The following is a 15,517-nucleotide window of genomic DNA, read 5'->3' as shown; positions in this document are numbered from 1 at the left end:
AAAAACTCTTTTCCTTTACCCCTGATGGTAATTATATCTTTAAGTAAATCCCACATCGGTATACTGTGATCACTGCCACCTAGTGGTTCATTTATCTGCAAATTCTTAACACACAAATGATCATTGCTGATAACCAGATCAAGAATATTACCCTCTCTGGTTTCCTCTCGAACATGCTGCTGCAGAAAACAGTTATCCAATAAATCCACAAAAGTCTTACTAGTGTGCGAGTGACCAACTCACAAGTTCCAGTCAATATCTGGGAAGTTAAAATCCCCCATTATAAGACATTCTGATTTACTAGCCCACTCTATTTCTCTGTACAATTGTTCAATGTACTCATTCAAGTCATTGGACCTATAACACACTCCTACTCTTATTTTTGCTTTTGCAGTGCTTATGTCACACCAAACTGACTCAACATGCACTGTTCATCTATATCAAATGAATACACTTCTTTTGATTTTATGTTTTTCTTAATTAACAGAGAATCTTAAGTTCTGCAAATTGTGGCATCTGGGGACTAGGCAACTGTGAAGTGATCTGATTGAGTTGTTTAAGGCTTTGAATGGTTTCAGCAAGCTCAATGGCGATGAGATTCTTGCTCAGATTATGCACCTGAGATGGCATAAATTCAAATTGAGAAAAGACCGTTGCTGAATAGATGTGCGGAAATTTGCCCTTAGCGAGCAGGTGGTTAACTGCTGGAACAAACTTCTCTCTGTCATTGTGGAAGTTAACAGCATAAATAATTAAAGAACTGGACAGACTTGGAGTGAATGGATAGTTGAAATGGGAAGTGTTTTTTTTTTTTTTTTTTTTTTTTTGCTGATGCTGTATACATTTGCTTTCTTGCATCATATGTCACTGCTAATGATAACAGCTTTCTGTCAAAAGACCACAGAGGGCAATGAGTTTGAAATGTAACTCATTGCCCTTCTATTGCTATGGTAGACGATAGTTTAACAAGTAACAGTATTAATAATAATGTAAAAACGAGGTAGAAGGAAAAAAGGATGCTAGTAATGAGTCTTATCTTTAGTGCAGATGCTGTTGTTGTTATTTGGTTTTTAGGAGCATTAGCAACTAAGGCCATATTGCTCCGGGGATATGCGGTGGTCATTCCTTGACCTTTCCACATCCTCCGTATTTGGTGGGCACGGGCTCGAACCCCGGTCTAATCAAGAAGCATGTGCTATGAACTGCTGCTCCTGGCTACGGAGGCGCCTAGTGCAGATGCAACAGAACTGTCAGGTTGTAACAGAAGTGCAAGTATAGATGGACAAAAGTTGTGGCCAAAAACGTTGGTAAAATACCAGAATGCTCAACTACCAATTTGAGAAGTTTTCTACTCTTAACTTGTTCAAAATTAAGTTTGAATTGATTAATAACTATTTTACAAATGTCATCAGAAAATGAATCTGTAGAATTAGATACAAAAAAATTAAATTAAAATTATAAAATTATAACTACATTCTTATCTTAGACAACCGTAGCACATTTATTGGAAAAACAAGGTTTAGATTAATAAAGGACAAGATTTTAGGATGTAATGTGAAATAAAGGATTTTATTCCTACAAGGACAATTTCACTGACATGGTCTGAGCAAACATTGGGACAAGATGATTTAAAACAGTGATCCATCCAAGGAAAACAACAATATTAATCACATAGATCATTCCATTTCATATTTTTATGTTGATGAATGATGTGAAGTTGAGAATGGAAATTACTTCTAGAGAGAGAGAGAAAGAGGTTGCACTGGCGAAGAGACCATTACACGTTGTAATCTGTGGTGCCTAGAGGAGCACTGACAATAATATTTGTGTATTTTGAAATGCTGTTGGTGAGAAAAAGATCAAGAATGATCAAGGTTCAAGGATCAAGATCAAGGATAGGTGTTAGGACATCTGATATTCTAGTAAGTAAATAGTAAGCTGGGTGAAGCCACTAGTAACTGTAAAAGTATCAGCATGATGATCAGCTGGAGTTGTGACCATTAAAACCAACCAACTGTTTAGAAAGTTAGAATGTAGAAAGCTGAGTTTCAAAAAAAAGTCAAAGATTTGCAAGTGATTAGAGTTGGGATAAAGATAATGGTAAGAAACAAATTTAACAAAATGGGATAGAGAAGTTTGTTTTAAGTCACAAAAGTAAAAAAGAGTAGATTCCAAACTAGGAAGTCTCTGAAAGACCTCCACATATTTTTTTACTCTATGAAAAGTAATATCTGAAAGGACACATGCACCATCTTTGAAGCAAAAGGAGCCATAGAACAAATAATTAGGGGCAACTGAGATAAATAATGGTTGAGGAAACCAATCGGATTCTGTCAGGAATAAGTGATGCTTGGCAGACTGCAGGTGGGTGTGGACATCACTGGATTTAAGACCATATATGTTTGAAAAATGAACAAAGCAATGTTTGGAAGGTTTAGATAAAATAAGACTGGGGGGGCAGTAGTGTATGAATTAATGAAATGTTTGGCTACTGCATACAAACAGCAAGTATATACCTAGCTCTTAAACTTGTAATCTTGCCAATGCTATGTACATAAACCCTACTCAGACTGCTTTGAGTTGCTACCTGGCAGAGTAAAGGCAGCAAGATTATATGATTATACACTAACTGATCTGAATGCCTCCTAGAGAGTTACCAACAGGTTTTTTTTTTTTTTTAATGAAACCCCCAAACATGAGAGGTATTAGAACCTATAGTACTTAGTACCATGTTTGGGTTGGAAGTTGAGAAGACAAAAGAAGATATTTGTTGACATTAAACTTGAACTTCTGTAGACTGTAATTTTCAGGAAATATGTATGAAGGAAGATTGTTCCAGAAAACGGCAGTTATATGAATAAATAAGGAAGATGAAAAGTTGGTTCTGTGAGTTTGAACTTGGACAATAAATGGATGTTGGCTGGTGGTGGCATGTGTTCGGACTGTTTTGAAAGAGAGAGCGGAAATTATAGAAGCCAATTCAGAAGAACACTGCCCATGGAAGTTAACAGCACAGGCCTTTTAAATTTTATTCTAGAGATGTGTTTGGAGACAGTGAATGTAAAAGGCATTTTTAATGATTTTAATTATTGATTTGAAAATTTAAACCTATGTTAACGTAATTATCAAAAACTGATAATAGATAATTTGGACTACAAAATCTCTATCAAATGTTTTAATAATTCAGATGAAGTTTTTTTTTTTTTTTTTTCACCTGTCATCACGTCCAAGATTTCTGAATGATATCCTATCCAATTCCACTGAGATTTCTTCAAGAAGTCCTTCCCATCCTTCTGAACTTCAATAAAGAGAATAAACCAGTAAAGTAAAATGCATAATTATAAATGAATCATTAATAATACATGCAGTCTCATAAACCACTACAGTTTTTTTTTTTTTTAATACCTGATGCAGACACGTTTTGTTAATAATGTTCTCATACAATAGGAATATATTTTCAATAGTATAAAATTGTCAACATATAACTTTTACAGAAAACTTTTATTTCATTTTATTCTACTAGTGTTTTGAAACATGAAAAATTTTTAAAAATTTTATCAAAACTTAAAGGATTATTTATTATCAGTTTGCTAAAAAATATATATATATAGTATATGAATAATAAGAAAAAAATATTTACAAATTAAAAAAATTAAACTCAAAATGTAGTCTGTCAGATCACAAGCAGAAGTTGCAAATTAGTTACACACAAATAAAATATGTTGATATATAATTTGTTAAACAGATAACAATGAGTAAAATAAAACCACAAGTAGAAAATTTAAGACAAGTAGTCTGATACACAGCAGCATACTAGTTAGGGTTTAAGATATGCACACTAGATTGTTTAAGAGTATAGCATATTTTCAAACATTACTGCACCTAGCATTTTTTTGTTTTTAGATTTTTCAGATTATCAATGAAATACCACCAACTTCAAGGCAGACAATGTTGCAGACTCTTCCTTCTTTATAAATACTGAGTTGAGTCAAAGTTTTTTCATAACAGCCCAGCTGTCTAAACTTGGCTGTTAAGAGCACTTCCAAAGTTTCAGCAGAAAGAGATCTGAACTAAGTTTCTTCTCTCTTCTGCTGACTGAATACCTCTCACATTCAGCATTTCTATGATGAACTGTTAAAATGCCAAGCACAACTTCAGATAATCTATTATATTTCAAACTTCTTTCTGCATCTGTCAGTTCCTCAGGACTACCAATTCTTTTTCTTTTATAATAGCTTTTTGTAGGTTCTCACACTGAATTGACAGAAACAATATTGTAAAACATCTACTGCTCCACCTATTTCCATCAATGATGAGAAGTGACGGAAACTTGATCACAAAAAATTCCAAATCTGAAAATGACACTGCCATGTGACTTTTTTTTAATAAAAACCCCAAACATGAAAGGTATTAGAAACTACAGTACTTTGTACCATGCACAGGATAAAGGTTGAGATACCAGAAGATATTTGTTAACATCAGACTTGAATTTCTGTAGATTGTAATTTTCAGAAAATACATGTGAGGAAGGCTTTTCCAGAAAACAAAAGTTAAAGGGGTAAATGAGGAAGAAGAAAAGTTGATTCTGTGAGTGTGAAGTTGGACAGTAAAGATACTGACTGATTGTGCACGTTTGGACTAGTGAAGAGAGAAGAATGCCAATTCAGAAGAATAGTGCATGGAAAAATCTACAGAAAAGGCATGAGGTAGAAGCAAATCATCTATGAGACATGACATAATTATTAACCCGTGTGTCCTGTAGCAAAGTCAAAACCTTTTGCACAACCTCCCCAATTCAAAACTGTTGCAATGTCCTTAATCAGCTGGTAAAATCATAAGATGCTGTTCTTTACACAGAGAATTGAAAGCTCCTCCCTGTGTCCAAGACAAATTGAAGGCCATGGGTCTTACATGCTGCAAAACAGAGGCCACTACAGAATAATTATGCTCAATAGTGGCCTCTGTTTTGAGGGAGGATTATGTGCAAAAGGTTTTAACTTTTGTACAGGACACATGGCTTTATGGGCATGGACTTGTTTGTTTATGAGTCTGGTGGTTTGATGTTGGAATACTGAAACTTTTGGAATCTCAAGTGAATAAACTAGTATATTCATGGTGTCTAGAAAAGAAGTTTATCTCTGGGTTGGATTTAATGGAATAACCAAGATTCATAGGCATTCTGAACATAACAGGTTAGTGCATTAGCAACATGTCTGTATGTAGTGATTTACCGAAAATGGTAAAGTTCTGCAAGTTGCAGCATCTGGAGACTAGGCACCTGCGAGGTGATCTGATTGAGGTGTATAAGGCCTTGAATGGTTTGAGCAGGCTCAATGCTGATAGGATACTTCTGCTTGCTCAGATTAAGAACCTGAGGGGGCATAGATTCAAATTGAGGAACAAAAGTTGTAGAATAGATGTGCAGAAGTTGCCTTTAGCCAGCAGGTAGTTTAGATTGCTGGAACAGATTTCCATCTGTTGTTGTCGAAGTTGATAGCTTAAATAAATTTAAGGCTGAACTAGACAAACATTTGGAGTGACCAGATGGATGAAATGGGAAGGGTTTTTTTTTTTTTTTTTTTGGCTAATGCTATATAAGCTTGCTTTCTTGCATCATAAGCCTCAAATAATGCTAGTGCTAAATGGCATCGTTTTTATATCTCATATTGTGAAATACCATCACAATGAGTTGCCTGATATTGTGCTAGATCAAATAAATAATGTTTCACCAGAGGAGAAGACTATTGTTACTTATTCTCAGTGATACCACCATCCAGATGGCAGTTTCAAGACTTACATCTCATTGGTGGGTGGGTGGGTAGGTATTGTGATGCAATAAGTGACAACTCAGTTATGAAGTATAACTTCACAATATGAAAATATGAAAGACGCCAGATGGTTTACCATAGTATAGAGTGAAAAGATTTTGGGCTAAAGCCTCAACTTAAGGGAAATTCACTGAATGCAACGGGTTAGTGCATTAGCAACACGTTTGTATGTAGTGAATTACAGAAAAGGGTAAAATGGCATTGTTTTTATATCATACTTCATATTGTGAATACCAATACTGTCATAATGAGCTGCCTGATATTGCACTACCTCGAATAACTAACGCTTCACCAGTGGAGAAGACTATTTTATTTATTCTCAGTGGATACCACCACGCAGACAGCTGTTTCAAAGCTGTCTGGCCTTGAAACCCACCCACTGATAAGGTGCCAAACAGCCTTGAAACAGTCATCTGGATGGTGATATTCACTGAGAATAAGTAACAATAGTCTTCTCCATTGGTGAAGATTTAGTTATTCGAGGTAGCAATATCAGGCAACTCGTTGTGACGGTATTTACAATAAGACATATCATAAAAATGATATTTTACCATTTTTGGTAATTCACCACTTACAAACTGCATTAGCATCATGTTTGTAAGTAGTGACCAGTTATGTTTAGTGAATTTTCTGGAAGTTGAGCCTTTAGCCCTAAATCTTTTCAGACCAGGCATTCTTCTAAGCCTCACTGTTTCTTGTTGGGGCATATGAGTACTTAGCTGAATTGCTTGCCCCTCATATCGGTACCACATTCTATAAAAAAAGTAGTATTCATTTTTTGGAGACTGTTAGGGAATTTAATATTATGATGAGTGAAGTCATAGTTTCTTTTGACATGGTCTTCCTGTTTACATCTATTCTGATTCAGCCCACCATTACATTTGTTAGGTAGTTTTTGAACAGTGATTCCACATCGAGGAGCAGAACCTGGCTCTCCAATGATGATATATGGCGGGCCTCAAATATTTGTTTGTCCCACTGTGCTATCAAATATGGCAGTTCTTTATATAAGCAAATTCAGGGCACTTCTATGGGCACACCAGTTAGTACCCACATAGCAAATATCACTATGGAGGCTTTTGAAAAGGGCATATCTGTGAGTTTGCCCGTTACCTTTGGACTCCAACATAGGTATGTTGTGATATCTTTGTGGTTGTTCCACAGGCGTCAAAGTCACTACTCCTCCAGGATCTTATTTTCTTTATCTCTATAAATTGATTTTACTATAGAGACTAAGGTGGACGATGCTCTGCCATTTCCAGATGTTTTAGTTCAATGTGAACTACACAGCATGGCTAGTGTTGTTAAACCAAGCACGCTCACATCGGGCGTCTATTATTGATAGGCAGGCTGAGTATGCCAGAGTCAGATCGGAGTTACCTAAATGTGGTTACCCCCCCATGTTTTGGATAAGTTCCAATTACAAGTTGATAGACCTCACAGAGATCAAGTTAATTCGCTGACTGCTATGACATACATTTCCCATTATCCAAGGATATCTGGAGGTATTGTCAAGCAGGTTGCTGCAACGTTACCATGTACGTTAATGATGTTATCAACAGATTGTCAGATTTTAAGAGAGGTAAAGATAGAATTATTACTCTTGCGGGGACTAATGACAATCTGTTGCAGAAATACAGGATTATGCTGAGAAAATACCATGAGATAAGTCAGAATTAGCATTGGCATTATTAGACACACATGATGCAAGAAAGCAAGCTTATACAGTATCAGCTAAAAAAAAACTTCCCATTTCACTAATTCATTCATTCCAAATGATTGTCTAGTTCTGCCTCAAATTTATTTAACCCTTTGCTTGTCCACATATATTTCGCATGTACTAAGCCGTACGCTCATTTGAAATAGTTATTTTTATCATGTTGTGTGGCTCTCTAGAATAATTTTTTACGTATCTAGTAGGTCAGGGTACATGTAACAGACCAAGGATAAGCAAGGATGTGTGCATCCCATATGATGCACAGAGCGTACCCAGAAACATTTATTATTCGCGCGCTTTGTGTATCACATATGATGCACATTAGAATTACCGCCGCCTCCCACTTCTTTGTATTATATTCGCGCCAAACCATTAGAACATGTGCACAAATGGTCCAGTGTTTGTTATTACCTCGCTGTAATAAGTTCTAAATATGAACCCTGCAATGTTTTACGGGAAAAGAAAACAACTAACTAGCGATAAAGAAAGTAGTTCTGAGGATGAGATTTTTTATGATGGCCAATATTCCGACAATGGCAGTGAAGATGAATATGTACAGTCTAATGAAGAAAGCAACCCAAACAATTCTTTCTCTTCTTTGGAGTCATCTGTAGATGAAAATGTACAACCTAACCGCAATAATCCACAAAATATGGCTACACGGGGAAGCAATTTTCAAGAATTACCAAGAATTAATTTCACGGGAAATTCTGGTTTGAAAATACGTATTTCTCCAACCAATGATATCGTGCAACCAATTGATGTTTTTGAGCAGTTTACTGATGAGGAAATTATAAAACTAATGGTAATCGAAACAAATAAGCATGCACAGCAGCATTTAGCAAGATATCCTCTTCGACGTACATCACGTATGCAAAGATGGTCCGATTAACAGAAGAAGAAATGAGATCATTTCTTGGCGTGATTTTTGCCACAGGCCTTATTAGGTATCCAAATCTAGAAGATTACTGGAAGAAAGATGAGTTATATTATCATCCTTGTTTGCACAAAATTTGTATGAGCTGTAACCTTGATTTTGAAAAACTGGCATATCGCAGATAATCAAGCAACGGTACCAGGCGACAGGTTATATAAAATTTCTAATTTCATAAAACTTGAATTACAGAAAAAATTCAAGAAGTTTATACCACCGATGAAGAAATTTCCGTCGATGAAACTATGATTTCCCACAGAGGCAGACTTCAGTTTCGTCAATATAACCCAGGAAAAGCCCATAAATATGGGATTAAATTATTCAAACTGTATGAAATGACGGGTTATATATGGAATTTCTCAGTTTACTGTGGCCAAGGAACTTCTAATTTGTTACCAGGTCTGGATCATTTCGGATCAGTAGTCGTATCCTTAGCTGAACCACTGCTAAATGAAGGCAGCATTTTAGTTGCAGACAACTGGTACAGTAGCATACCTTTAGCAACTAACCTGAAGAACAAAAATACAGATTATTGTGGAATTTTAAAAATCTAATAGAAAAGGGCTGCCCAATGAAGTAAAGTCAAAGAAATTAGAGAAAGCAGAAGTAGTAGGAATGGTAAATAACGAAGGAATACGTGTAATGAAATATAAAGACAAGAAAGATATATATATATATATATGATTTCAACTTACTACGGTACAAATAAGAAAGCCGCTGAAAAAAGAAGAAATGCAGGAGAGGCCACCGAAAAGGAGAAACTATTTCAAAACTTGCAGTTATAAAAGAATATAACAGAATAAAAGGAGGAATTGATCTTTCACATCAAATGATCTCATATTATAATCTGGCCAGAAAGGGTGTAAAATGGTATCGAAAAGTCTTGTTTGAATGCTTAGAAATTGCTGTAGTGAATAGTTGGGTTATCTATAACAAGTTTTACTGAAATAAAACAATCCAGCTAGCAGCATTTTCAAAAGCTATTATGATGTCTCTGCTAGGTATGGCTGAAAAAAGTTCTATAAATAAACCAATTAAAAAGGCCCACACATTATGAAATATACCAAGAAGAGAACACGGAAAACTCATTCGGAGAAGGTGTCGTTGTTACACAAAAATCATATCAAAGGAAAATAGCAAAGAAGCAATGAAAAAATCTAAACAAGTGTCAACAGAATGTGTCGAATGGGACAAACCATTTTGCCTACCTTGTTTCAATGAATACCGTAAATAATATTACGTAGTGTATTGAATGAGAAATAAAAGCTACTTTATTTATATTTCTGCGTTTTTTATATATTTAGTAACTCCACCATATTATTTCAGATAATTCACATTCTTGCACTTTGTGAATCAAATATGATGCACACTGAGTTGGAAGTCAAACTATAACACATTTAGATCAAAAAAACCAAGTAAGTTTCAGACATCGAAAATTTATCGTATTTAAAACTCCAGTAAGTGTGTATCACATGTGATGCACAAGCATATAGACCAGGGGTGGGCAACAGCCGGCCCGTGGGCCACATCCGCCCTGCGACGATGTTGAATCCAGCCCCCTCCGTAAATGCATAAATATAGAAAATCCATACCTGACTACACTTGCCATAAACCGTAAACGTTCGGCTTAATTTAGTTCAATCGGGAATTGTGGCCAGTACAGCAGTAAGCAGTGCGCAGTTAACCAGGTGATTCTACTGAAGAGTATTATTTCATTAGTCATAAAGAGTTTTATTATTATTCATTTTTTTATTATTTTTTTTTAAATTTATTATTTTATTATTAGTCAAAGAGTATTATTTCCTAATTATTATTGTAGCATCGATTGAACGAAGTTCCTTTGTGTTTGACTTCTTATTGAAAAAAATAATATTGGTGCAAGATATTTTATAAGTCAGTTTATGCCTTTTCTAATTATCACAATATTTAATTTAATATAATTTATAGCCCATAAAATGAGCCAATTAAAAAAAAGAAATATTGATGTCGAATGCTGTATTTTAAATGATAATTGGACATTCAAATATTTAATTGCAAATATAGATGATAAAGCTGTTTGGTTTGTAATGAAACTATTTCTGTTTTTAAAGAATATAATGTAAACAGACATTTTTCAGCAAAACATTTCGTAAAATATAAGCTATTTTCGCCAGAACAAATGAAAATTGAAGCAGAAAATTTAAAATGTGGTTTGCTAAGCAACAAAATACTTTGAAAAATTTGTCAAATACAGATAGAGCACTGACAAAATAACATTGCAAAACAATGTAAATCATTTTCTGATGGGGAATTTGTGAAGGAATGTTTGATAGATATTGCTGAATTATTCATCATCATCATCATCAGCCATTTTCAATTCCACTGCAGGATGAAGGCCTCTCCAGCAACTTTCTAGTTCCTTCTGTTTTGAGCACTGGCCATCCATTTACTACCCACAAACTCATGAATTTCATCTATCCATCTCCGCCTTTGTCTTCCAGGATTTCTTCTAGCTCCTCTTGGATACCATTCTGTTATTTTTTTAGTCCATCTGTCATTAACATTTAGCATTAGCATTAGTAGAGGCATATGATGCAAGAAAGCAAGCTTATTCAGCATCAGCCAAAATAAAAGAAAAAAAAAAAAAAAAAAAACAACCACTACTCCCATTTCACCCCTCAATTCGTTCGAAATACCTGTCCAGCTGAGCCTTAAATTTGTTTAGGCTATCAACTTCAACAACAAGCGATGGAAGTCTATTCCACAAACCAACTGCCCGCTGGCTAAAGGCGAATTTCCGCACATCTATCCGACATCCGTCCTTCCTCAATTTGAATTTATGCCCTCTCAGGTGATTATTCTGAGCAAGAGGAAGCATTCCATCGGCATTGAGCATGCTCAAGCCATTCAAAGCCTTGTACACCTCTATCAGATCACCTCGGCGATGCCTAGTCTCCAGGCTCTGTAATTTGCAAAACTTAAGCCTTTCTTCGTAAGAGCAACCATTTGTTCCATTCACTAATCTTGTTGCCCTTCTCTGTACTCGTTCCAGCAGCTCTACATCCTTCTTGAAATGAGGCCTCCAGACCTGTATACAGTACTCAAGGTGTGGCCTGACCAATGCCTTATACAAGGGAATAATCACATCCCTGTCCCTGCTAGAAAAATTCCTGTATATCATTGACAAGACACCATGAGCTACTCTTGCAGCTCGTCTGCACTGCTCAGAGAACTTCATATCTGCCTGCACAATTACCCCCAGGTCCTTTTCATTCTCTACCACTGTCAGCGTAGTACCACAGAGTTGATACGTTGATCTGGGGTTACTGTTTCCCATATGTAGTACTTTACATTTGTCAATGTTAAACTTCATTTGCCACCTCTCAGCCCATCTGCTCAACCTTTCCAGATCCTGTTGCAGCAGCATAGTATCAGTAGTGTCCTTAACAACCCTGCTAACCTTTGTATCGTCTGCAAACTTGGACATTAAGCCTGATACACCATCATCAATATCATTTATAAATACAGAAAACAACAATGGACACAACACTGAACCCTGAGGAACTCCACTAATAACATTAGTCCACGTTGAGCAGTGTCCATTGATTACCACTCTCTGTCTTCTGCCACTCAACCATCCCTTTATCCATAGCAGCAATTTGCCTCGAATGCCACACTTCTCCAATTTGTGCAGCAGTCTTCCATGCGCAACAGTATCAAAAGCCTTTCTAAGATCCAAATATATAATATCAAAGTTATTCCCTGCATCCAGTTCTTTTGTGACTACATCATAGTATCCAATCAAATTGGTCAGACAAGACCTGCCCTTAACAAACCCATGCTGTGTCTGAGCTATAACTGAATTCTTGTCCAGATGATCCTGCAGTGCTTCTTTAACCAGTGCCTCCATTAATTTTCCTGGAACCGAAGTTAAACTAACAGGTCTATAATTACTTGTGTCAGCCTTTGATCCTCCTTTGTGAATTGGGGTTACATTTGCACATCTCCAGTCCATGGGTACCTCCCCTGAGTCCAAAGAAGCTCTCATAATTATGGCTAGGGGTTTGCTTACTTCCTTTGCTGCCTCCTTTAATATAACTGGATAGATCCCATCCAACCCGGGTGCCTTTTTTATGTTTATCCTCAACAATTTCTCCTCCACTTTCCTCTCAGTTATTAGAAAATCATCTAGCTCACTGCCAATGTTTACTTCACCTACGACATTCCCCTTCCTGAATAACTTCTCATGTGTGAATGTAGATGCAAAATACTCGTTTAGATTGTTAGCCACCTGAGCTGGATCCTCAACTGTTGAACCATCAACATCCAGTGGACCAATCTGATTCATCCCTTTCCTTCTTGAGTTTAAATAGGTAAAGAACTCTTTTCTGTTTTTCTTTGCATCCTTTGCCAAGGATTTCTCATAATCTGCCTTTGCCTGCCTAATCTCCTTTGTGACTTGGTTACAGACCAACTTATATCTATCATAGGCTTCCACGTCACCCATTAATTTGTATGTATCCCATGCATTTTTCTTCTCTGCCATATGTCTCATTAGTTCATCTGACAACCATTTAGGCCTGAACCTTGAACAATATTTCTTGGTTGGTATGTAAAGCCTGGTAGCTTCCAAGATTAGTTCCTTGAATGCTTCCCATTTTGAATTTGCTGTTGGTAACATCATCAGTTGGTCCCACTGTATAGAATTTAAATACTGTCTCAGACCAGCATAGTCTCCTTTACGAAAGCAAAAACCCTTCCCTTTACCTCTGATGGTAGTTACCTCCTTGAGTAAATCCCACTTCAGCACACTGTGATCACTGCCACCCAGTGTTCATTTATCTGCAGATTCCTAATGCATGAAGAATCACTACTGATAATCAGATCAAGAGTATTACTCCCTCTAGTTGCCTCCCGAACATGCTGGTGTAGAAAACAATCATCCAATAAATCCACAAAAGCCTTGCTAGTGTGTGAGTGACCAACCCACAAATTCCAGTCAATATCTGGGAAATTAAAATCCCCCATTATAAGACTCTCTGATTTACTGGCCCACTCTATTTCCCTGTACAGTATCTTATTATACTCATCAGAGTCATTAGGCCTATAGCACACTCCTACTCTCAATTTTGATTTACCTATGCTTATGTCACACCAAACTGACTCAACATCATGTCTTCGAGCTATGTGTCCTGCCCAAGACCATTTTAGTTCTTTAGTTTTGATAAGAATGTCCTTTACTTGAGTTTGCTGCCTAATCCATGTGTTTACCTTCTTATCTAACAGTCTGATTCCCAATAGAATCAGACTGTTATATCATAATAAAAATGTTTATTCCAATAATAAAACTAATATTTATTCCAAATTCCAAAATGTTTATTCCAAATTGTAATTCTTATCTGTACCTATCTATAATCGACTTCTATTTAAATATTGTATTTACTTTTTTTTTTGAAATACATTAATAATTTGGTAATTCAAGTAATATAACATTTTTTAGGTTCTGATTTATTTTGTTAAATCATTCAATCTATTCCGGCCTGCATCATGATACGAAAATTTCATTTGGCCCGCTGACGAAAAAGGTTTCCCACCCCTGATATAGACAATATGTTGTTTATATCACATGCAATGCACGATTCATGCAAAGAATTAAACTATCAAGTTCCAAAACAGATGGAAGTTTGTTCCAGCAATCAACTACCCACTGGCCAAATGCAAACTTCTGCACATCTATTATACCACTGTCTTTCCTCAGTTTGAATCTGTGTCCCCTCACGTTTGTAATTTCAGCAAGAGGAAGAATCCCATCAGCATTGAGCCTGCTCGATCCATTCAAGGCCTTATACACTTCAATCAGATTGCCTTGCAGGTACCTAGTCTCCAGAAGCTGCAATTTGCAGAACTTAAGCCTATCTTGGTAACAGAAACCCCTTTGTTCCACGCACTTATTTTGTTGCCCTTTTCTATACTAGTTCAGAAACTTTTCTGTACTCATTCAGGCCACACCTTGAGTACTGCATACATTTCTGGATGCGTCCAGAAAAGTATGCAGTACTCAAGGTGTGGCCTGACCATTGCCTTATACAAGGGGATAATCACCTCCTTGTCCTTGCTTGCAAAATTCCTGTATATCATTGACAAGACCCCATGAAACATTAATCCTACTCTTGCAGTCTGTCTGCACTGTCAGAAAACTTCATATCTAACTGCACAATTACCCCAGGCCCTTTCATTCTCCACTACCCTGAGTGTAACACCACATACAGTCAGTTCCCGCTTTACAAGTTCCCATGTTTACGAGTTTTTTTTTTTTTTTTTTTTTTCAAGTATCAAGTATCAACAAAATCGAAAATATGAACATTAATTGCAAAATATGAATGTTAAACATTCATAAATACCACATTTCAAACCACACATGTAGCTATACAATACAGTGTTGCTGAAATTTTCATTATACAACTCTAAAAGGTGTTTTTATAGTGTAAATTATATTAGTTACCAATTCAAATCATAAAAATACACTACACTTTCATCGTTATCATCATGTTCCATTATAAGAAACAATTTTGAACAGCTTGGTGATATTTTTCTAAAGCACATTTCTGGAGGTCATGACCATAAAACAATAAAAACAATTTTCACTTCCCACTTTATTGGGCTTTTCTGTTACTGGAAGCAATAATAAATGGGTAGTAAACACCATGTTATTGTTTTTGCAAAAATACCGATAGCTGCAATTGTGTGGATTTTTATGTTATTATAGTAAAATATGTTTCCAGTTTACCGAAATCTTCAATCATATAAAAAAACATAAATAAAATTTCAGAATCTTATCTTCATTCCTTTTTTTTTAAGTTTCGTAAACCTGTTACTCTGCACAAACCATGTTAGTTACAATTTATGTGTGCCATTAAAAAATGCTTTGCATGTTATTGAAATTTATGAAGAAAAGAAAGGATTATCTTGGAAAAAACACTTCTTGAGGCATTTCTGAAGGTGATGACTCCTTGTGCAATAAACCAACGGGTGCCGAACCAATAATCAGTGATCAAAGAG

The 15,517-nt window shown here is 36.0% G+C and overlaps 1 protein-coding gene across 1 annotated transcript in view; it reads right to left on the bottom strand.

Annotated features, from left to right (window-relative positions):
* LOC150078521 (asparagine synthetase domain-containing protein 1) overlaps nucleotides 1-15,517 on the bottom strand; it is a 377,978-nt gene that overhangs the window by 47,884 nt on the left and 314,577 nt on the right. Inside the window, exon 11 of the mRNA XM_090384591.1 lies at nucleotides 3,215-3,298. Coding sequence (XP_090240717.1) covers nucleotides 3,215-3,298 — 84 coding nt within the window. The remainder of the gene's footprint in view (nucleotides 1-3,214; nucleotides 3,299-15,517) is intronic.

The sequence above is a fragment of the Mastigoproctus giganteus genome, chromosome 11 (assembly GCF_048544385.1).
Source record: "Mastigoproctus giganteus isolate SK-2022 chromosome 11, ASM4854438v1, whole genome shotgun sequence".
NCBI classification, from domain to species: Eukaryota; Metazoa; Arthropoda; class Arachnida; order Uropygi; family Thelyphonidae; genus Mastigoproctus; species Mastigoproctus giganteus.
Note: the sequence above shows the minus strand (reverse complement) of the source record. Positions and strands in the feature narration are given on the sequence as shown.